Source organism: Acomys minous (assembly GCF_964271855.1).
Source record: "Acomys minous genome assembly, chromosome: 10".
NCBI lineage: Eukaryota > Metazoa > Chordata > Mammalia > Rodentia > Muridae > Acomys > Acomys minous.
Genome location: NC_140491.1, coordinates 6,485,940 through 6,509,669, shown reverse-complemented (window position 1 = coordinate 6,509,669; position 23,730 = coordinate 6,485,940). Strand labels below are relative to the sequence as shown.

The 23,730-nt window shown below is 39.3% G+C and overlaps 1 protein-coding gene across 3 annotated transcripts in view; it reads right to left on the bottom strand.

Annotated features, from left to right (window-relative positions):
• Positions 1–23,730, bottom strand: part of PDS5A (PDS5 cohesin associated factor A) — a 95,995-nt gene that overhangs the window by 48,933 nt on the left and 23,332 nt on the right. For all 3 annotated transcript variants that reach the window (XM_084797585.1, XM_084797586.1, XM_084797587.1), the window contains exons 3-13: positions 19,632–19,835; positions 17,475–17,561; positions 16,953–17,050; positions 11,907–12,033; positions 10,335–10,415; positions 8,836–8,976; positions 7,489–7,604; positions 6,576–6,670; positions 5,299–5,444; positions 2,188–2,339; positions 670–783 (exon numbers count right to left, since the gene is read on the bottom strand). In XM_084797585.1, coding sequence (XP_084653711.1) covers positions 670–783; positions 2,188–2,339; positions 5,299–5,444; positions 6,576–6,670; positions 7,489–7,604; positions 8,836–8,976; positions 10,335–10,415; positions 11,907–12,033; positions 16,953–17,050; positions 17,475–17,561; positions 19,632–19,835 — 1,361 coding nt within the window. The remainder of the gene's footprint in view (positions 1–669; positions 784–2,187; positions 2,340–5,298; positions 5,445–6,575; positions 6,671–7,488; positions 7,605–8,835; positions 8,977–10,334; positions 10,416–11,906; positions 12,034–16,952; positions 17,051–17,474; positions 17,562–19,631; positions 19,836–23,730) is intronic.

The following is a 23,730-nucleotide window of genomic DNA, read 5'->3' as shown; positions in this document are numbered from 1 at the left end:
AAGCAGGAAGATCAGTGTTATTCCATGGGAGACTGGCCTACATAAGACTCTGTCAAGACAAACAGGAAAAGAAAAAGAAGCCCCCCCCCCAAAAAAATCTACATCATACAAATCTTCTGTGTTCTTTTTTTGAGACCGCAGTGTTTTACTCATTATTTGTATGTATGTTGATTTAACTAAGGCCTTGCCCACATCAGGCAAGAGCTCTACCAACAGTTACATCCCTGCCCCCTTGTAGGTTTTCCCCCTTAGTTTTTTGAGACAGTGTCTCTCTACAGAATTCTGGCTACTCTGGAACATGATATATAGTCCAGGCTGGCCTCAAACTCACAGAGATCCACTGGGCTCTGCCTCCTTGCTGCTGGGACTAAGGCATGTGCCACCAAGTCCGCACCTAGTCCACTTGTACCTATGTCTCCTTCAGTCAAGATCTCAAATATTTAGTTTGGCATTGAATTCACTACGTAGCCAAGGGTAGCAGGTTAGTTTTAATGCCCATACACACAAATGCTGACACAAATGGCTGATTCCTGAAACCGTATTACTCTAACAGCATTATGAAAGCTGTGTGTAAACAGGCAAAATGGAAGCATGCATACTGCATTAAAAACAAACAAATGAACAAACAAAACCCATGTAGGAAATACGAAACATTAAAAAGTAACTTACTTTACAGCATTGGGATCCAAGCTAGCATATAAATAATATAAGCATTTCATTCTCTCTTCTGTTTCCAGGTTATGGGGAACAAGATACTGAGCAAAGATTTTCTCTACCAACAGTCTATGGAAAACAAACACACAGAAACAATTATGCTATTTAAGAGACAAAAAGTAAATTTAACCATTTTGTGTAAAGTGTTTATACACCAGTGCTTAGCTCACCAACGGTGAGGGCTATGTGCGTGCAAATCATGAAAAGCTTCGGTATGCAGGCACCCCTTCACTTGAGATCGTTTTAATAGTTATTTTACATTAGATATTCTGTACTCATGGCTTTATTTCACTATACGTCATAAAACCTTTGTTCTACAATGCTTAGCTGTTACTCCACACTGCAGCACAGGCTGGCCTTGAGCTCACGGAGGCCCTCCTGCCTCAGCCCTTCTCAGTGCTAGGATTGCAGGTGTAAGCACTGGTCCAGCTTGTTCTGTCTTTCTGTTAGTTTTGGAGGAGAAGATTGTTGTTGTCTTTTTTTGTTTTTTCAGACCAAGTTTCATGTACCCTAGACTGGTCTCAAACTTGCTATGTGTAGGCCAAGTTTGCCTTAAACTTCTGCCTGAGCCTCTAATGTGCTGGGATTACAGGTCTGTACCACCAAACCCTGTTTTCATTTCTTTTTTTTTTTTTCCATTTTAAATAATTTACTTTTATTTTAGTTGCACTGGTCTTTTGCCTACATGTATGTCTATGTAATAGTGTCCAATCTTGGAGTTATAGACAGCTATAAGCTGCCATGTGGGTGCTGGGAACTAAACCCAGGTCCTTCAGAAGAACAGTCAATACTCTTAACCTCTGAGCCTCTGAGCAATCTCTCCAGTCCCCAAACCCTGTTTTCTTAAACACACCATTCTTAAACACTGGTGTTTGGCTGTCTCAGCTAATTTTTACAAGGTTGAAATTACAGATTAAACTAAGCAGCACTGCACAGAAAGCCATGACACCAAGGACAGCTAATTATCAAGAAAGTTACTAACGTCCTGACTGTAGTTCAATTCCCTTCCATGCTGTCATGAGGTAAAGACAGAACATCCTCCATCATATTAATAAGTTATCACTCTAATTCAATAAAACACTACAAAATATTTTACAAAAACCGAAGTAATTTATAAAAACGAGAGCTCTTCGTTAACCAATGCAATACATATATTTAGTGATTCATAAGTCATTACGCTATCAGTCATTACATGCCTGTAATCACAGAGCTCAAGAGGCAGAGGCAGAAGGACGGACGGACTGACAGCGCAATCAAACAAACTTTAATCTCTGTTACGCCTTGCCCCCCAAGCCTACACTTATTTCACTAGTACTATGCTACTTTACAATCCTGGAAACAATCATATTTAAGCACCATATGTATAAATATGAGAAAAGTATTTCTATTTATTTAGAAATAATTTAGAAATCACATGAAAATTAAATAGAAGTATTTAAAAATAAAAAGTAATTTTACCAAAATATTACTCACTTGTCATCAATGCTATTCTGATAATAGATGTGCAGAAGTTTGTCCTTTATCCAACTGACTTTCTCTGCAGCTTCCTTTCCTGCTTCACCATGAAGACAGTATTTCTTGTAAAGTTGAGCCAGGCCCATCATGGCTTCTTTTCTTACTCGCCACTAGAAAAGATAGCACTTACGAGATGAGCAAGAAATCAAAATTACATTCATATCTACAACCTGCAACGGCTGTACCAGGCTGTGCAGTGGTTACTGTGTGAATTCACAGCAGCACAATGGAACTTCTCATTAGCAGCTTTGCCAAACTGCTTTACTAATAACGATTTTGTACCTATTCCTGGTAAGACAACGGACCACTTTATACACTTTTCAGTGCGGTACTGCTATATGACCTACCAACGTTTTAGTTCCCCTCAATCCAAGCAAACTACAGATTTCATTCAGTTCCTTTTTTGTTCTGTTTATTTTTGATACAAGGTTTCTCTGTGTAGCTTTGGCTGTCCTGGATGGAGCTCACTCTGTAGACCAAGGTGGCTTTGAACTCACAGAGATCTGTCTGCCTCTGCATCCCGAGTGCTGGGAGTCAAGGTGTGTAACACCTATATATTGATATGAGTAGAAGGTAAAAATAAAAATTGTAAGCTATATAATTTATTCTGTACATGGAAGGCTACGCTGCTTTAGTTTATTATATACCCTATGAGCTTTACTGTCAATAAGAACAAAATTCTATTGTTCTTAACAAAATCTCCATTGTTGGATTTTACCAATAACGACTAGGCAGGCAGATGCTGGGGTAAAAGCCTCCTAGCTCATAAAAGCAGAGAAAGCACCAGCTGACCTTCCTGCTCAGCCAACGTCCCAGAAGGAACACCCCCTTCTCCAAAGCTTGCCAGTCTCCAACAGGACTCTTCAAAATAAATGTCACTCCCTTCTACTTCAGGCACTTCTATCCATCCTCCTGAGTCCCTCTTACTCTGTTACTTTCTTAATAATCCTATGTTCACTTCCCATCAACTGGTTGTTTGTTTCTCCTCTTGACCTATGTTGCCTTTACTTAGTCTTGTTTACAATATTTAAGCAGAAAGTCTTGGATTAAAGGTGTGTGATAAGGCTGAGCCACACCATAACTAAAACCAGATTTTTTCCCCCAGTAAATGTGACACTCCCGGGGCTCACAGTATAATCAAATATCCTGCAACAAAATTCAGTACCAAGAATTCTGGAAAAAGTAAGTTGGTGAGAACCTTTCTATAGATCTTAGGTGAACTTCCTCACCTTGTAGACTTGAAAATGGAACTAATGAGTTGGTTCAGAAAGTAGGGGCACTTGCTGTCAAACCTGGTGACCTGAATTCAATCCCAGGACCACAGTCAGACCCCCCCCCCCACTCACACACACATACACACACACCAATAATATTAAATGAAATTCCACACATGCGCACAAAATGCCTTTTAGGGCCCGGGAACATAGCTCCATTAGAAGAGTGCCTGCCTACTATGCATGGAACCCTAGATTTGCTTAACAGGTAACAGCAAGTTTAGGCTTAAGAGGAAATTCAGTAATATGAACTACGTAAGAATTTAAATTAAGGCCAAACAAACAAAAAACCAAACTAACAAACAAAACCAAAAACAAACCACACCTCAAAAGTTTTAATTACCAACGCCATTAAAAAAGTTAGTGTTTTTCTTTATTCAACATCTGCCACATGACTATTTTTAAAATGAGATAAAGACCACTTCTGGTAATATGTCAGAACGTACTGATAAACTAAACTAAAATTATACCCAAATTATGCATTTCTAAGAAACAGTAGGTTTCAACAATGTTAAATGAACCATTACAGTGTAAAGCAATTGCTGTTAAAAAAAAAAACAAGTCTGGCTTGGGAATGAAGAGATGACTCAGTGGATTAAGATCACTGGTTACTCTGGGCTGGAGAGATGGCTTAGAGGTAATGAGCACTGGCTGCTCTTCCAAAGGCCCTGAGTTCAATTCCCAGCAACCACATGGTGGCTCACAACCATCTATAATGAGATGTGGTCCCCTCTTCTGACTTGCAGGCACACATGCAGGCAGAACACTGTATACATAATAAATAAATAAATCTTAAAAATAAATAAATAAAATCACTGACTACTCTTATAGAGGACCTAGGTATAATTTATAGCACCAACACAGTAGCTCACTCTTTCACCCCAGTTCCAAGGGACCAATGCCCTCACACAGACATACGAGCAGGGAAAATACCAACGCACATTAAAAAAAAGAAAAAACAAAAACACAAAAACCAAGCTTTGCTTTTGCTTAAGGCTGATTCAACTCTCTTTTAGTAACTACGATAATGGTTTGAAACACTACTTTTCCTTATCAACTCATGTTTCTAACTACATCCAGAGAGAAACAGCAAAATAAAGTAACAAATCACAAAAGCATTTCGACTCGCATCTTAGCAAGCATCATGGAAACAGTACTGTCTTGGGAAGTATGATAAACTGTTAACTGAATGAGTGACAGAGCCAGCCAAGCTATGCAAAATAAATGTTAACAGGTTAACATATATAACCAAATGACTGGCCGTTTATACACTAAATGTATAGAAAAATCAAAAGGTTAGGCGTGGTGGTGCACGCCATTAGTCCCAGCACCTTGGAGGCAGAGGCAGGCGGAGCTCTGTGAGTTCGAGGCCAGCCTGGTCTACAAAGTGAGTCCAGGACAGCCGAGGCTACACAGAGAAGCCTTGTGTTGAGGGGGGGAAAAAAAAAAAAAGAAAAAGAAAAATCTAATTATTTCATTTACCTATTTCTCTTTATATAGGCAAGGTATAAGAAGATTCCATTCCCATAATATGAAAAAAGATTCAGAAACCAATATACGTATTCATAAAGATAAGTAAAGAGTAAGTATAGGAAGCAGGCAGATCTGAGTGTGCAGCCAGCTGTTCTACATTGTAGGTTCCAGGACAGCCAGAGCTACACAGTGAACCTCTACCCCATCCCCTCCACCCTTCATAGCTCTGCATTTAGTGTTATTCAGTATTATAATACCAGACATACACAGCAAACAGCTTTGACATGGTAGGTCAGGAAAGAACAAAACTCTTGGACCTTACCCGTTTATCCAGTGTCCTTTCCCTGACAAAACCGAGCAGCTGGTCATTTACTAAGGCAAGGTCTCTTTTGGCAGCTGTTATTATCGTAACAATGACATCATGACGAATGGCTTCTTCTGGATCATGGGATCTAACTTTCAAATATTCTGTGATTGGAAAAGAAGAGTTAAACTAGATGTTAGCTACATAAATTGCCAAGATTCAGAATTAAAAAAACAAACAAAACCTCTAAGTTTATATAGGTGGAAGGTTAAATGACAACATAGTACTGGTTTTACAGTTCAGAATGTCATTTGTAAATTAAAAGACATAAAAAAACAAAACAAAACAGCATACGCCTGTAATCCCAGCACTCGGGAGGCAGAGGCAGGTGGATCACTGTGAGTTCAAGGCCAGCCTGGTATACAAAGTGAATCTGGGACAGGAAGGGCTACAGAGAAACTCTGTCTCAGAAAACAAAACAAAACAAGAAACCTCAAACAATGAAACAAAAACAGTAAATGCTCATAAAACAAATAATACATATAATTATATAATATGAAATATAGAATGACATTTTAATAAATTATAATACAAATAAAATTAAAAAGTTTTTCTTCTGTTTTTACCAAATATCAGCATGTTGATAAAAATACTTTATTTGCTACTGTCAAACACTTAGGTCAGTTCAAATACTTAAATACAAAACGCTAGGTGATGACAGTCACACCTGAGCTGCAGCACTGGAGGTGGAGGCAGAGGCACATGGATCTCTGAATTCTAGGCCATTCTGGTCAAAAGAGAGAGGTGGAGGACAGCCAGGCCTATGCAGAGAAACCCTGCATCTACCACCACCCCCGCAAACCTACATCACGAAAGGCTGCCATCTAATCTAGCAGAAAGCCCCCTTTTGTCAGCACACATTAGGTATGTTACTGTATTTAATAATATAGATTGTAGCCCTGGAGGCTCAGGGGACTCCCAGAGAGTCACCTGCTTCTGTGTCCCAGGTGCTGGGATTAAAGGTGTACACCACTATGCCCAGCTGTGATATGCATCTAAATCCCATGTCATAAAGCTTAAATTACCTCAGTTATGACTTCTAAAAACATTCCCAACTGTCAATACAGCAATGTTCTAAGGACAATTTTATTTTGTAAACAGGAACTAACTTCCTAGCTCATAAAGCACACAGGAATCCTAGAACCACATCCTTCTCCAAAACTACAGTTAGGTACAAGCAATATCGTAAATGGTCTTGTAGTTAGTATGTACTAATGTGTAACTAGTGAGCTTACCTGTGAGATCCTTTGCTAAATCTGGGTGATTCATCAAACAATGGCTGGCAAATTTCACACTTTCTAATCTCACAGGAACATGAATATCATTAAATCTAAGCAGAAAAAGATTGCTAAATATTAATAAGGCAAAATAACCACTTTCAAATAAATAACTTTAAGTGTTTATAAGCAACAACGGATACTGAGTAGAAACTGTGTTGATTATACTGATAGCTAAAGTGTTCTATGGAAAAACAGAAAGAACTGGGTGTGGTGGGCCACATCTTTAAACTGCACTCAGGAGACAGAGACTGGTGCATCTGTGAGTTCAATGAAGACCTGGTATACACATTGAATTTAAGACAGAAACAGAAGATACATAATTCTATAAAAACATTTTACAAAGTGTATGTGCATACTATGTTGAAACCAAAATAGCATAAATATATTCTCTAATTCAAGAAACGTATTTTGCAGTCCTAAATTACTAAAGCTTGTAATTTTACTACAAAATAAGTACTCAGAACTCCTCCACATGCTGTTACACAACACACCCACACACTCATGCACAGTGTGACAATGAATGAGTAAACGCTCTTCATAAATAACTGGCTCCACTGCTTATCTAAAAGGAAAATTATAACACAGAAGTCAACAAAACCAACAAAAAAAAAAAAATCAATTAATGTTTTGGGTATATGTGGTCTTAATGTAGACTCCGAGAGCACACAAAATTCAAGTCATAGCCAAGCATGGTGGCGCACACCTTTAATCCCAGCGCTGGTGAGGCAGAGGCAGGTGGATCACTGAGTTCAAGGCCAGCCTGGTCTACAAAGTGAGTCCAGGACAGCCAAGGCCACACAGAGAGACCCTGTCTCAAAAAACCAAACCAAACCAAAACCAAAGCAAAATTCAAGTCATGCTTTCTTACCTCCCGAGAAAACACTGCCAAAGAGGCCGATTCTGTGTTGCTAAGTCTGAGTCTTTGGAGCCGAACAGTTTAGCCAACAGTCTGACCACAGCTAGTCTTTCTTCACCATCGTTGCTCTACAAAGACAAACACACAATGAAGAGAGCCTGCTTTTTATTTCCCAAACAGCAACTATTTTATATCTCAATTTATATGATAAATAATTTAAAATATTACATGCTCTTGTTTACTAAACCTATTTTTCTAATTCCATGTTAGATCACCTCACTTTCTGACCTTATGCCACATCTTCCTTGTTGCTAACTTTACAATTTATTTACAAGTTACATGTTGACTATAGACACTTTATATAAATAGAATCATTTTATTAAATCTCACCCACAGTGTGGCAATGACTTCCCACTAACTAGAAAGCATGACAGAGAAAATAACACTATTAAGGACAATGAGAATTCAAAACTCAACTTAATCACTCTCAGGAAGCTTTTGGGAAATGGGAGGAAAATGTGTACATTCATATAAAACTGTAAAGTGACAATTACATAAAGCTTTAAACAGTAGCAACAAAATAAAACAACGCTGAGCAATTTAGTAGGTCCAAAGTTTACTAGTTAATCCAATTCACTTCTTAAAGAAAAAATGTCAAACAGTAGATTATAAGGAAATTTTGTATTGCTTGTGAGTGACTATATTTACAGACCTGTGATTATTTCAAGTAGTGTGAGATGTATAAACTAAAACAAAACCGCTAAGTTGATCTAAATCTCTGCTTCCATCATTGTAAGACGTCATTATGTTTCTCAAATGAAATGGCCTTTAGGCGTAAACTTGCTTGTTACTGCTGATATACAGGTATATTGATACAAGTGACAACCAAGTATTACCTTACAATCATATGTGTGTGTGTGTTAAACTGACTAATAGTTTAATTAGTTTTCTAATATTACATTTATTTACTTATTTATTTTATATATGACTGTAGGTGCATTCTAATATACTAAATTCCCATAAAAATTTATTATCTACTTAAATATATGTTATTAAAATACTGAATACTAAAGTTTTAAATATAATAATTTTTAAAATTTATACATTTATTTAATCACCTCACAGCCTAATCCCAGCCCCTCTTTCTCAGCTCCTTTCGGTCTCTCCCTTACGACTCCCTCGCCCTTTCTCCACCCGTGACACTAACTTCACATCTCTCGTGTCACTATGTTCACTAGTGGACAACAAGGAGGCACGTACCTCATTTGTGACCTGAGCTAAATGAGACAAACTAAACTCTTGTTTCATTCCTTTATAATTAGATAAAACACTTTGTTTCCTAAAAAGCTGTGAGAGTACCTTCAGCTTGAACTCGAGCTGTGGCATGACAGACAACAACAGGTGAGGATCGATAGCGAAAAGCTCCTGGATCAGATCAAACACGTGTTCGGACAGATCACTGACTGATGATCTTCCCAGCACCAGGACTTGATTGAAAAACTAGAGGAGACATTACAGTAAACAATGTGATTCTACTTAGAAACCTAAACACTTTTCTACAAACATACATGTAAAGATTAGCTAATGAATTACTAACAGGGAAGAGGACAGCCGTCTAAACAAGAGAAGAAAACAAACTTTGAAATATTATCAAATCATGAATATTACAGGGAGAAATTAAAACAGATCACTGGCTGGGTTTCAAATAAGGATGACATTTCTGAAAACCTTAATTTTCATTAAAATAAAACAATGTGTGTAATTCATTATGGAGATATAAAGCAATCACTCATCAGTAAAAAAAAAATTAAACTCTCAGTCTTACTACTATTTAAAAGTTATCTTATTTTCTTTTCTATGAGTTGAGTGATAAATAATACTTTAAGATAAAGCTTTAAGTTTCTGCATGCTCTTGTTTTATATTATTGAATGCCAAATGCATTCTTTTTTGTTTTGTTTTGTTTTTTCTAGAAAGCGTCTCCCTGTGTAGTCCTGGCTGTTCTGGCCTCACTTTGTAGACCAGGCTGGCCTTGAACTCACAGAGATCCACCTGCCTCTGCCTCCTGCGTGCTGGGATTAAAGGTGTGCGCCACAACTCCCGCTGTCAAATGTATTCTTACTGAGAAGATAAAAATAAAGGTTCAAGAAACAGAAGTTATTTGACAATTTAACATGCTCTTAACTAGTTCAGAGTTAAGAGCATGCACTGATCTTGCAAGTTTGCGTCCCCAAATCCATCTGTGTGGCTCACATCTGCCTGAACCTCCAGTTCCAGGTGATGTAATGCTGTTTTCTGGCCTCCTCCAAGGGTAACTAATTGCACTCACATGCACATGCCTCCAACCCATTAATACTGCTACTGCTGGAGGGAAACAATATATAATAACCAGAGTACAAAAAAAATGACCAGTCGCCAATATATCTACTATATTCATATAAGAGAATGTATGTGACTTTTTATAGACTTTTTACTTGTGAAAGAATAGAGGCAGGCAGATCTCTCAGGCCAGCCTGATCTACCTAGTAAGTCCCACAGCAGACAGGCTTACACAGTAAGGAACAACGTGTGTATGTGTGGGGCGTGTGTAATATGACAAGTGTGAAGGGAAGTACAGTTACATCTGAAGTCAAATCTATCACTCGTGCCAGTTTGAAGACATTTTTAAAAGTTATGCTAAATTTCTCCAATTTTGGTCATATTTACATGTAAGTTTTCATATTTTATCTGAAAAAAAGTTTACATTTTATTTACAAATGTTTAAAAATGTTTATAGAAATATATCTGTACATGAATACTTCTAGTAAGTTCATAATACCTCAAGAATACAGAGTTCTGAAACATATATAGAAATACATACATTGGCAATGCATGCTTCAATAGTCTGGACTGTTCTTTTCAACAGGACTTTTGCAAGGTCGAAAGACTGTTTGTTTAAGTTCTGAAAAACAACATGTAAAGCTAAATGAATTGGTGAATTAATGAGAGCATCATCTGAACAGTAAGTACTCAAATCTACCAAAATATGAAAAAAATTTAAGTGAATTCCATTTACAGTTTTACACAAAAAGTGCCAAATGAACTCAAGAAAACCAAACACTAAAATATACTAGACAGGCAGCCAAATGTTCAGCCTATATAAAGCTACACTAAAACAGATGCCAGGGTTTTTGGGTTTGTATGCCACGGACACTAACTATACACAGTATACTAAAAACGTGCTTTGTCCAAACCCCAAATCCACTCTGCTAAATAGTTTGTTGTTTCATCATGTGTGCTTGAAGATCAGTCCTGCAGATGTGACACAGTGGCACGGCAGAAGGACGACAGAGGGGAAGGGGTGGGAGAGGCCTTGACCTACTGTATTTTTATTATCCTCAGCACTTTTTGTTTTTGTTTTTTTTGAAACAGGGTTTCTCTGTGTAACTTTGACTGTCCTAGACCAGACTGGCCTCAAAGTCACAAAGATCCACCTGCCTCTGCCTCCTGAGTGCTGGGATTAGAGGCCACCACTGCCTGGCTTTCCACGTTTTGTTTGTTTGTTTTTGGTGAGACAGGGTCTTACTATGTACCACTGCTGGCTGGGCATTTCCTAACTAGATAAAGCTGGCCTCATGTATCTGCCTGCCTCTGTTTCCCAAGCAATTATAGTAAAGGTGTGAGTCATCACATCAGATCACCTGATTCTGAAATGAAGAATACTATGTTCCCTTAAGTCTCAACGCACTATAACAAATTAAAGGATATAAGAAAGATGCTAGTCATCACATATATTTAAATTTTTAAAATTTATTGAAAAACAATTACTGTTTTCAAAAACACCTGTCAATACCTACATTAACATAAATTCTACTGAATCTGTTAAATAGATTCAGTCTCATTCATCTTGTACTTCTTAGAAACTACACTTTTGAGGCCAGCAGGTGAGAGTACTAGCTGCTTTTGCAAATGACAAGAGTTTTATTCTCAACACCACATGGCGCCTCACAACTGTCTGTAATCCAGGGCCTCTTCAGGCCTCTGTGAACACTACAAGCAAACAGTACAGACATACAATGGAGCTTAAAACATCCATATACATTAAACAAACAAAAAACTTTTTAATATTTTAATAAATGAATCTTCTAAAGATAATAGCTATCAGACTGATGTGACTAATTCTAGGGTCAGAATAGGAATTATTATATAAAATTACAAATGGACAGGCCAGGTAGTGGTGGCACACGCCTTTAATGCAGCACTCGGGAGGCAGAGGCAGGTGGATCTCTCCAAGTTCAAGGCCAGTCTGGTCTACAAAGTAAGTTCCAGGACAGCCAGAGCTACACAGGGAGATGCTGTCTCAAAAAACCAAAACCAAAACCAAAAAAAGGACAAAAGCCAGTAATTAATTTCTTTGGGGAAGTTACCATTAATATCCTGGTTCTATACAGACCTTGTGTGCGGGGATGAGGTTGATAAGAATAGAATCCAGCAGTTCCTGAGTCACCCCGTCCCCTTCCATGATGATAGAACTCATCAGGTCCAACATGTGCATCTGCACCTTCTTATTGTGGTTATTGCTAAAAAGAAAGAAAGAAATTAAGGCATGTAGAAAGACAAACTTCCAAGGAGACTGTTTTCTTTCATGTAGTTGTTTGTTTATTGTTGGCAAAATGTTGCTATGTAACCCAGGTTTTTCTCACACTCAAGTTGCGGCTCCTCACCCTATGTGCCACCATGCCTGTTAAAATGCCCAGTTAAAGCAATAATCTTATGACCTTTGGAGGCACAAACCTGTAGTCTTAGTTCAGGAGACTGAGCAGGGTAAATGATAGTTCAAGACAGCTAAAATTAAGCAAGATTCTCTCTGGGGGAGAGAATAAGGTTGGTAGAGAATGGTACATATGAAACCAGAGATTCAATCACGACGTAACATAAACAGCCTGAGGTACAAAAGGACTTTTATTTGAGGTATCCATGCTGGCAACTGCAAAAAATTTCAGCTGTCATATTTACTTCTCCTCCAAGGCCTATGTGATAATGGCACCATGTTATTATAAAATACCAAAACAAATACCACTCTAATTTCTAATGAAGTATTGTCTACAATTAATTTACTATATATTAATTACAATTAATATACTATACATTCACAGACTCACAAGAAGTCCCATTAAAATGTATAGCCTATAGAATAATGTAACCTATATTCTACAGTATAAATACAGAGGTTGAAAACAAAATTGAAAGACTGAAAGGTTTTTTAATTCTTCCTGAAATTAAACAAAACAAAACAAAAGAGCCACAAAAATTGACCCATCTAGCATTTAATGATGAATGAAAACACACAAACTTTCATAAGTTTGGAGGGTGGGGGTGGGGGATTGCCACATTGTTACAATTCTCCTCAACTCTTAGACTGTTCTTTCACATGTACTCTCCAAAATGTCATGCATACTTTACAAAATGCCAACCGTGAAGGACTACTGAGGCAAAGTTTTCAGTATGTGTCTAGTGTGGACGGCAGGGTAATAAGGTAGAGAAGAATATAGATATTCAGCTTGATGCACAACAGTACGAAAGAAAAATCTGATTGCCTGGTTCTCAGATCCACATATCCTTAAGGGAAGGCACGAGCCAGGAAGAAAGATGAAAGAGATCTTAAAAACTTATTTCTGGCCAAGCCTGGGGATGCGTGCCTTAAATTTCAGCACCTGAGAGGCAGAAGCAGGCCTTTGTCTGTAGATTAAGGCCATCCTGGACGACACAGTAAGATCTTATTTAAAAATAAAGCAAGTTATTTCAAAGATTTCACCAATCGAAATCAGTAAACTTAAAGACTTTCACTTCCAGCTGGATGCAGTGACAAAACTATCATTTGCCCTGTATCTGAAACAACTAAAAACCCAGCAAAATACATGAACAGTAGTGTTCTGATACTGGGTATCAAGCACACACTGATGAAGAGAAAAAAACAGCATCTTACAACTTTCAGAATTCTGAGTGAGCCCAGGGAGGAGAGCCCCGGTGGACCTTGACGGTTCTCTCCAGAGTCCACTCAGAATAGTTTGTAGAGCTGAGTAACAATGGGCAGAGAACTAATCAGAATCAAACTGAAAGAAATCAGGGCTTAGTGATTAGTCCCTGCATGTGAGACAGTGAATGGCATCTTGGGAATGAATCATCTTTGGACTTCCTGTGAGTTTGGAAGAGTAATCAAAAGAAGGTAAACCCAAAATCTAGAAATTTAAGGGGTCCCAAGTACAAAACCAAAACCAAACCAAAGCCAAGAGAAAAGTTCTACAATATATCATAAGCAATTTCCTGAAATGAGTTAACAAAGAAAAAGGCTTCAAAGTATAGAACAGATTTTTCGGTGGTTAAGGTTATAGAAGAAACAAAATCAATCAGTTTTCAAGTTGTTAAAGATAGTAGCCATGTCCAGGCGTGGTGGTGCACACCTTTAATCCCAGCACTTGGGAGGCAGAGGCAGGTGGATCGCTGTGAGTTCGAGGCCAGCCTGGTCTACAAAATGAGTCCAGGACAGCCAGGGCTACACAGAGAAACCCTGTCTCGAAAAGCCAAATAAATAAATAAATAAATAAATAAGCAAACAAACAAAAAACAAAACAAACAAAAAACCCCAAAGATAAAAAAAATTTTTTGGTGTGTCTATATGTACATATGTGTTTGTGTAGAAATACTCATTTGAGCATGTATAGAAGACACGACAAACTCAAGGGTCAATCCTCACAAGCCACCAACTATGTTAGAAGGATTCCTCTCATGATTAGAACGACCAGCTAAAGAATCCTAAGTTCTGCCTATCTCTACTTACCCAGCATTGAAAGTACATACAAGCATGTACCACGGAGCCTCGCTCTTATGTATGTTTTTATGGCTCAAACTCCATTCTTCCTGCTTGTACAGCAAGCACTTTACCAACTGAGTCATCTCCCCATGAACAGTTCCTGTGTAGCACACTACAATGCAGACATGGAGTCTGTCTGACCCATCTTTTAATCTGGGTTTGCCTAGACATCTTTCTTAGTAAGACACGACATTTTTTGACATTTTTTGAAGCTTACTTAGTGTATGAAGATGCCGGGTCCGGCCTGCTGGGTGATGAAAGACATGTGATTTTTACTGTTCCATAACTTCAACCAATTCCCAGGTGTCCTGCTAAATGACTACAGACACAACAGACCAGACAGACAAACTGTCAAGCCCAGAATCATGGCCTGAAGGAAATGATGGCTTCTTACACTATCAAGCTCCTAGTTCATTCTGTTATACATAAAAGCAAGTAATACAAAAGTAAGTTTATGTCATTTATTCCAGTGGCTTTCTGGTAGTAAAATGCCACAGTAAGCTTTTATAATATAAATGTTTTAGCCTCTAACTTTGAACTAACCAAATCTGTTTACTCTAGCTATAAAATCTTTTTTTTTTTTAAATGATTTGGGTTTTTGTTAGTTTTGTTTTGATGTGCATTGGTGTTCTGCCTCCATGCATGGCTGTATGAGGACAGCAGACGCCCTGGAACTGGAGATACACAGAAAATTGTGAGCTGCTATATGTGTGCTGGGAATTGAAACTGGGTCTTTTGGAAGAGCAGCCAGTGTTCTTAACGACTGAGCCATCTCACTAGGAATCAGTTTGGACTCTCCTGACCAGTAACCATACGGACTTTTTTTTCTTCTATTAGTTTCTCCACTCTATTAAAAGCTGAATTAAACGGTGTTTATGAGTTTAAAGACTTGAGGATACAGTTCAGTGGTAGAGCATATGCCTAGTAGCTTCCAAGCATTGAGGCCCTAGATTCTATCTCAACATTTTCACAAAATATATATATTGCATGCATGCATGCATACATACATACATACATAACTTACATATGTATTTACCTCAGCCAAAAATATCAGGCATAACCGAAGTCAGTAAGTGGACCAGTCTGCTCTGTTCCACGGTGCTTCCTTGTTTCGTGTCTCATGACTATCACATGACAACAATGCTGTTGCTTCTCCTGGCTACGGGGGCAGGGGATACCTCCTTCTGAGTTATTAGCTAGGGAGGCCTCAGGGCCACCCCAATAACAGACTATTTCCATTGCTTGTAATTGCCCACTGTAACTAGATGGTAAGACTCTACCATTTAAGACACAATATACTTTGGTTGCAGGACAAAAAGAAATCAAATGGGAAGTGACATGAAAACTTCCCCCCAACAGCTGATTTTCACAGTGCCAGGAGGCACTACGTAGGCAGCTGGGGGAGAAAAGTCACCTTATTATTATACAGAGCTGCATCTTGAGGGCCAGAACTGACAAAATCCACAGTTTCAATAGTGGCGTGAACACGAGGGTAGCCAACTGCTTCCTGATCAGATCTGAGGCCTGCTCCATAAAAGAGAATGCATGCCCAGTGTCAGCTCAGAGACCATGTGCCCCGAGGACGGTGGTGATGAGAACCTACTCTTGTTGATGTGCTAAATGGAAATGTGGTCAAACGTCCTAGATCTTTCTGTTTATACCCACAGAGCAATACTGCTCTAATCCTTGGTCAGAGAAGCTTCTAAAAAGCAGGCAACAGTTAACGCAGATTCATGACTGATCAAAGTGCCCAGTTCTAAATCAAACACCTACACCATTCACTGCCCTCCCCAAACCAAGACCGAGGACCATCATGGGAGAGGGGATAGATCGACGCAAGAGCAGGAGGGAGAGGAGTTTTGAACATGATGTGCCCACTATACAGAGGAACTCAGTGCTCTACAGTTGGCACAAGATCAAGCCGACAACATCACTCAATATTCCACAGGAAGTACTACAGGATTCAGGGGAGATGGGGTGGGGGTGGGTATCCTGAGGGTAAACATAAACTCTGGTTGTATGCAACTGTCAAAATACGTGTGTGTGTGTGTGTGTGTGTGTGTGTGTGTGTGTGTTCAAGACAGGGTTTCTCTGTGTAGCCTTGGTTGTCCTGGACTTGCTTTGTAGGCTGGCCTAAAACTCACAGCAATCCACCTGCCTCTGCTCCCGAGGGCTGGGATTAAAGGCGTGCACCACACCCAGCTTCAAATAAATAATTTTTTAAAAGCCCCAAGGATTCTGTTTTATGACCATCTAATATTACTTAGCCTCAAACACACAAGGAGATATAGAAAAGCCAACCAGTTAACCTGTATCATAAATTTAAAGAGGTAGTATAAATCCAGATGGCTCAATCCCAATAATCCCGTCACTCAGGAGGTTGAGATAGGAGACTGCTGCAAGGTTAAGGCTAAACTGGCTAAAGTTGCAGCTCTCAGAGTTATGAAGTTGCCCCTATCTCAAGGAAATAATTGGCTAATTAATTCAATGGTAAAGACAGCTCTCAAACAACAGGGTTTCTTTATTTCCCCTTTTGCAATCAATTCTCTATAAATCTAGAAAGTATATCTTTTAGAGTATACTACACGTTAATACATACAATGAGGAAAAAAAGCTTTAAAAACTTACTTGATTACTGAGAAGAGAGTCCTAAAAAGCTGAATAAAAATTTCATTGCAATCTTCCAACTCAAAGCAGATGTTATATGATTTAACCCAAGCTAAATTCTTAAAACAATAAATAAAAATAATTGGTTAATCACATATACATAGAACTGTTACACAAAAGCATACCAGTCCAATTTAATTTTACAACTAGAATTCTTTATAGCAAAGTCTACAAAGACTCACTGTACACAATTACAAGTCATTCTAATCTTTAAAGACATGACTAGTGCCATCAACTTTCTCAATTTAAAAAGTACTGAATAGCTATGAGTTATTACAAATATACATATAAGTATATAGAATTTTAGGAAGAGTAAAACATTTATAGACTAGGAATAAAAGTAAAATGTCAAGCTGTTTTTTAAGCACTTTTTTAAAACAGGAGAAAATATATTTTCCTTATAAAATGCAGTGTCACTTTACATTGTAGTTGTAAGAATTTGTAACATGGAATTATATTTATTAAATAAAGAATTATTTTTACCTCTAATAAATAAAAGTATCTATTAAACTGTGGACTCTTTGTATCCTCCAATCCTTTCAACTGTCTGGTAATAAAGAGAAATATGTCCTGTTAAATAAAAAAAAGAAAGAAAGAAAATATATTAACTAAGACACTATTACTTGTCATCTGTACAATATACCAAGTGAACATCTACATCTACATAGAGGTATAGTTATATAAAAGTACGAACTTCAATAAAGAAAGTTCTCCTTTATCTGAATGCTGTGAGGCATAATATTCCATTATTTTAAATGACTGGAAAAAATTAGAACAAAACAGTATCCTTTGCAAGTAAAACTAAGGACTGTTCCTTGTACAGCACCCGTTGGGTCTTCTCACGTAGGAGCGCACATTCATTATCTCACTGCAGTCACCTCCAGAGTGGAGCCTCTGCCACGCGCTGTGTTTACCTTCATCAGGGCAAACTAAGAAATTTAGTGAGTCTTTTCATTACTACTCCTGACATGGGTTTGATTTTGATGTGTGACAACAAAGTTGTATGGAACAAACCCAAGGCACTGATCTGAGGGCTGACGACAGTGCTTTATTCCTTAATTTTCTTTAGACTTCTTCATCCAAAATAGCATTAGTGTGGAACACAATAACTTGTTTTACTCTGATCCTCCTTACAGTGGACACTTTTAATGTATTTTGTGTTTTTCCTTATATACATATTTATGATAAAACGTATTCTATAAACAAGACATAGTAAAACATGAACAATAACCAAGAAATAAACAATTATTAAAACTGTAAAAGGGGTCATTATTAAAATAAGTATGTCTTGAACATAAAAACTAAGACACTTCTGCAGTTGCTTAGGTAAGGAAGGCAGCCACAAGTGACTCACAAACAAACGCCACGTGTCTCAAGAGGAATACAGCATGACAGTGAGTTTCATCATAGGCCTCGAAGCACTATCAAACTTAATTTATGGAATGCTATTTCTGGAATTTCCCACTTAATATTTTGGAGCATGGCTATCACAAGGGATTGAAATTATGGAAAGAGAAGCCAAAGGGATGGAAAGGCGATCCTAACTGTACTTAAAAGAAGACCTGGCTCAGCAGTAAAACCACTTGCTGCTCTTCTAGAGAAACTGAGTTAGGCTCCCAGCACCCACACCTGGTAGCTGACAACTACTTAGCAACTCATTTCAGAAGATCCAACACCCTCTTCCTATCTCCGCAGGCATCCATATGCATGCAATGCACATAAACTCATGCGGGCACACACACATGCACAAATAATAAAGCTTTTTAAAAAGCAGTCCATGTTGGGTGGCACAGGCCTTTGATCCCAGCACTTGGGAGGCAGAGGCAGGTAGATCTCCGTGAGTTCAAGGACAGTCTAGACTCCAGCCAGAGCTGTTACACAGAGAAACCCTGTCTCAAAAAACCAAAAATAAAAAAGCAGTCCAAAGTTTACAATTTCCCCAAGAATTATTCAAAAATAGCATATAAAATCAGTTCAAACCAAGCGGTGGTACCGTGCTCCTTTAATCCCAGCACTTGGGAGGCGGATGCAGGCGGATTGCTGTGAATTCCAGCATAGCCTGGTCTACAAAGTGAGTCCAGGACAGCCAAGGCAACACAGAGAAACCCTTTCTCAGTTAAAAAAAAAAAAAAAAGCAAAGCAACACAGCAGATCACTTTAAAATTTATTTTGTTGGGCCTTTAATCCCAGAACTTAGGAGGCAGAAGCAGGCAAACCTCTGTGACTTTGAGGTCAGCTTGGTCTATAAAGTGCATTCAGGACAGCTACGCTCTGTTGAACAGAGAGATCCTGTCTCAAAAAAACAAATATATATATAGTTTTGAACAAAGATAGAAACACCAAAATCCATTTTGAATATTTGATTGTCAGCATTTAATAACCTGTAAAGGGAAAAGCTTTTTGACTGGGTAATTCTAGTATATTACTGTTTTACAAAGGATCATTAAGCCACTATTTATCCAAATGGGCTTTTCTGGTGGACTAACAGGAAGGTTAAATGTGAACAGACCGGCATAAGTTCTGATCTTTACCTTTCAAAGCCTCATTCTATACCAGTTATTTCGGTAGATGATAAATAATATGAAAACTACGATCAAAACCTATATTCATATGACAAAAATAAAAGTAAAGTTTGTTTACCTTAAGTTTATCATGGGAAGTGTATGGAGCTTCTGGGGCATAGATTCGAAATATATCAGCCAAACAACATGCTACGAGAAGGCGCACATCTTTATTAGGGTTCCTGAGAAAAAATTCAGATGCGAGGTGCAAGGCTAATGGGAGATACTGTTGCTTTTCATCTTCTGAATCCTGATCCATATCCATAAAAGTTTTCACTACCATCTGTAAAAAAAAAATAATAATAATAATAGCAACCTGTAATACTTAGTAATCAGTAAAGATGTCCCTCCTCCCCTTCCATTTGTAAATGTGGGAAAAGGAAGCTGGAGCTAGTGGCAGAGTACAGGGCTTTGGCTTCATTCCCAACCACCACAAGCATGCGACCTAACACCCACACCCACCAACACGCGGGCGCGCGCATGCACACACATACACACTCACCCTGAAAAGGGAACTGTAGTCATGAGAAGCATGGTCACAAAGAAGCCTACTTAAAAACCCAAGTACCAGCCGGGTGTGGTGGCACACACCTTTAATCCCAGCACTCGGGAGGCGGAGGCAGAGGCAGGCGGATCCCTGTGAGTTCGAGGCCAGCCTGGTCTACAAAGCGAGTCCAGGACAGCCAAGGCTACACAGAGAGACCCTGTCTTGAAAAACCAAAACCAAAACCAAAACCAAAACAAAACAAAACAAAAACCCAAGTACCAACTGTAGAGCACTCAGACACCTTATTTGTATTTGAAACAGAGTTTCTTAAGAAAACTTAAAAACTTCCATTCATGTTCATATTGAACTATGTATTTAGATGGGATCTTGCTATCAGAGAATCAAGCTCTTGGCCTCAAGTAATCCTCAGATTCTCAAGCAGTTGAGACCAGAGGTAGGCATATGTCCAAATGCTTCGACATATACTCAACAAATTTGATATTTAGCATATTTCATATAATTTTCATTTTATCAGCAAAGTTGCAGGTTTTTTCCTTTTCTCCCGCCCCCCCCCCCCCCCGACCTCTGAGACAGAGTTTCTCTGTGTAGCCTTGGCTGTTCCAGACTCATTTTGTAGACCAGGCTGGGCTCAAACTCACAGAGATCCACCTGCCTCTGCCTCCCGAGTACTGGGATTACAGGCGTGTGTGTCACCATGCCAGGCTTCAAAGTTGCATTATATAGGCTCCCCAGCTCTTCCCCTCTTTTTTTTTTTTTTTTTTTTTTTTTTTTGAGACAGGGTTACTCTATGTAGCTTTGGCTGTCCTAGACTTACCAGGTTGGCCTCGAACTCACAGTGATCCACCTGCCTCTGCCTTCCAAGTGCTAGGATTAAAGGTGTGCGGTACCACGCTAAGTTTCTTAAGCCTACTTCATTTGAAGTGCTATTGATCTATGTATAATACAAAACCAGATTTCAATGTTTCATGTAATTGTATTTCTGATAAATAAAGTTTTAATTATAAATAACTTATGCTGAATTTAAGGCCAACTTGAGCTACAGAGCTAGTTAGAAGCCAGTTTGAGTTACACAGCAAGACTTAGTCTTGTTTCTACTATTCAAAGTACCCGTGAAAGGTGTATAGTTTTCATCTACTGCTAACAAAATACACCACCACCACACCCAACAGAGAACCTTGAAAGAATAATTATGTATTTATCATGCAGTTAATACTGGGAATATGGCTTAAGCCAAGTGGTTAGAAGCTTGGAATTTCTCAAAAGGTTGCACTATGACAAAGATGTCATCTGAAACCTTAAATGAGTCTACAGGGTATGTCAGTACTACCTCATATTCAAGGCGGCTCCAATCTGCACTACTGCATGAAAGGGGTGAGGTTCTCTCCGTGGCCTCTCTACGTAGCTGTAAAATAAGCAAGTACTAGCTGGGTGCATGCCTTTATAATGCCAGCACTTGGGAGGCAGAGGCAGGCGGATCGCTGTAAGTTCGAGGCTAGCATGGCTAACAAAAAGTGAGTCCAGGACAGCCTGGGCTACACAGAGAAACCCTGTCTGGAAAAACAAAACAGAACAAGCTAAGTACTGTGACTACTACAATATCCCCATAAATACTGAAGTCAGGCCTACTCTGTGTTAGAAAGGACTATGCAAAGAACATAGGGAAACATACACCACTTGAGGCAACCTTCAAGACTATTACAACGTACTGGCTAGATTTTATGTCAACTTGACACAAACTAGGCTCATCTAGGAAGAATCTTAATTTTTTAAAAAAATGTTATTACTTTGTGTATGAGTGTTTCGTCACACTGTGTCCCTGGTACCCTTGGAGGCCAAAAGAGGGCATTGGATCCCCTGACACTGGAGTTACAAAGCAGTTGTGAGCTTCCATGTAGGTGCTGGGAACTGAACCGAGGTCTTCTGCAGGAACAGCCAGTGCTCTTAACTGCTAAACTGTCTCTCTAGCCCAGAGAAGAAAATCTTAATGTGGAAAATGCCTCCAAAGAACTGGCCTATGAGCAAGTTTGCAGGGCACTCTCCAGACTGATGTGGAAGCACCCAGCTCTCTGGGGAGGTGCCCCCTGGGAGGGTGGTCCTGGATGGTACAGGTGAGAAGCAGGCTGGACCAGTCAGGACGCAGCACCCTCCATGACCTGCTTCAGGCCCTGCCCTGACAGCCATCCCTCTGATGGTAGGCTGTGGTATTGACTGTGGATAGCTGACAGCCATCCCTCTGATGGTAGGCTGTGGTATTGACTGTGGATAGCTGACAGCCATCCCTCTGATGGTAGGCTGTGGTATGACTGTGGATAGCTGACAGCCATCCCTCTGATGGTAGGCTGTGGTATGACTGTGGATAGCTTCCTTCCCAGGTTGCTTCTGGTTTTTAATCACAGTGACAGAAACTGTACAACACAAGCAACCCCTCCTCATCTTTAGATCCTGTATGTTAGGAAGCATCTGTCTACAGCAGGCAGACACATGCAGTGCCCTGGGAAATGAGGCCACACAAGACGATGCACAGAAGAGCAGGGTGACCCAGACACCCCGCTATCTAAAGCTAAGCTTCAAGAAAGCAGTCTATCGCATTCCTGTGGTTTATCCATCTGTACCAGGGTTTTGATTTCTGTATGTTTTTTTCCTCCCCTGCCCCCAAGGGTGCGGTGTTACACACAGAACAGTGTGTTTCAGCAAAGTTTGAGGCAGCTAAAGAAATAGCTCAGAGCCACAGTGCTGAAAATCAAAGGCCTGCACCTCCAGATCAAGCCTAGGTTCAATTTATGAACTTTTTTCCTTTATGGTTTTGCTTACTGTGATATGAGAAATCTTTGCCCAGTCAAGCTGCAAAGATTTTCTTAAGTTTACTAGTTAAGTTCTATAGTTTTAGGCTGGACACCGATCTCTATCTGCACTTCTCTTGGGGTTAATTCCTGTATGTGCTGAAAGCTTTGACAAGCACCACAGCAACATTGCTAAACACATCCACCACCACCACCACCACCACCACCACCACCACTTCCTCCTCCTCTTCCCTCCTCTTCCTCCTCCTCCCTCCTCCGCCACTGCTTCTTCCTCCAACACCAAACCTATTCTTTCTCCCTTGAGTTGTTTAGGCTTTTTGTTTAAAGACTAATGGCAATGAGATGTGCAGACTATTTTTTTACTGTTATATTCCTGTAGCTTAAGTGTCTGTCGCCCAGCTTGTGCCTGTTTTGATTACTACAGTTCCCCCCTCCCTCGCTTTTTTTTTCATGTCAGTGGGTACTCTATATGTGTGCATACATGTTTGGAAGTCTGGAAGGGGCGCATGTGTGAGTGCATATGTATAGAGGTGTGTGTACACGAGTTGGCCAAAGGTTGACATTGAGAATCATGATCAATTCATTTTCTACCGTATTTATTAAGCCAGGATTTCAATCAAACCCGAGCTTAGCTGGGCAGAGGTGGTGCACACCTTTAATCCCAGCACTCAGGAGGCAGAGGCAGGCGGATCGATGTGAGTTCAAGGCCAGCCTGGTCTACAAAGTGAGTCCAGGACAGCCAAAGCTATCATAGAGAAACCCAGTCTTGAAAAACAAAAACAGAAACAAAAAATAAAATAAACTCAGAGCTTACTGATATGGCAGGTCTTGCTAGGCACCTAGCTTTGTTGACAGAGAGTTGAGTCTCT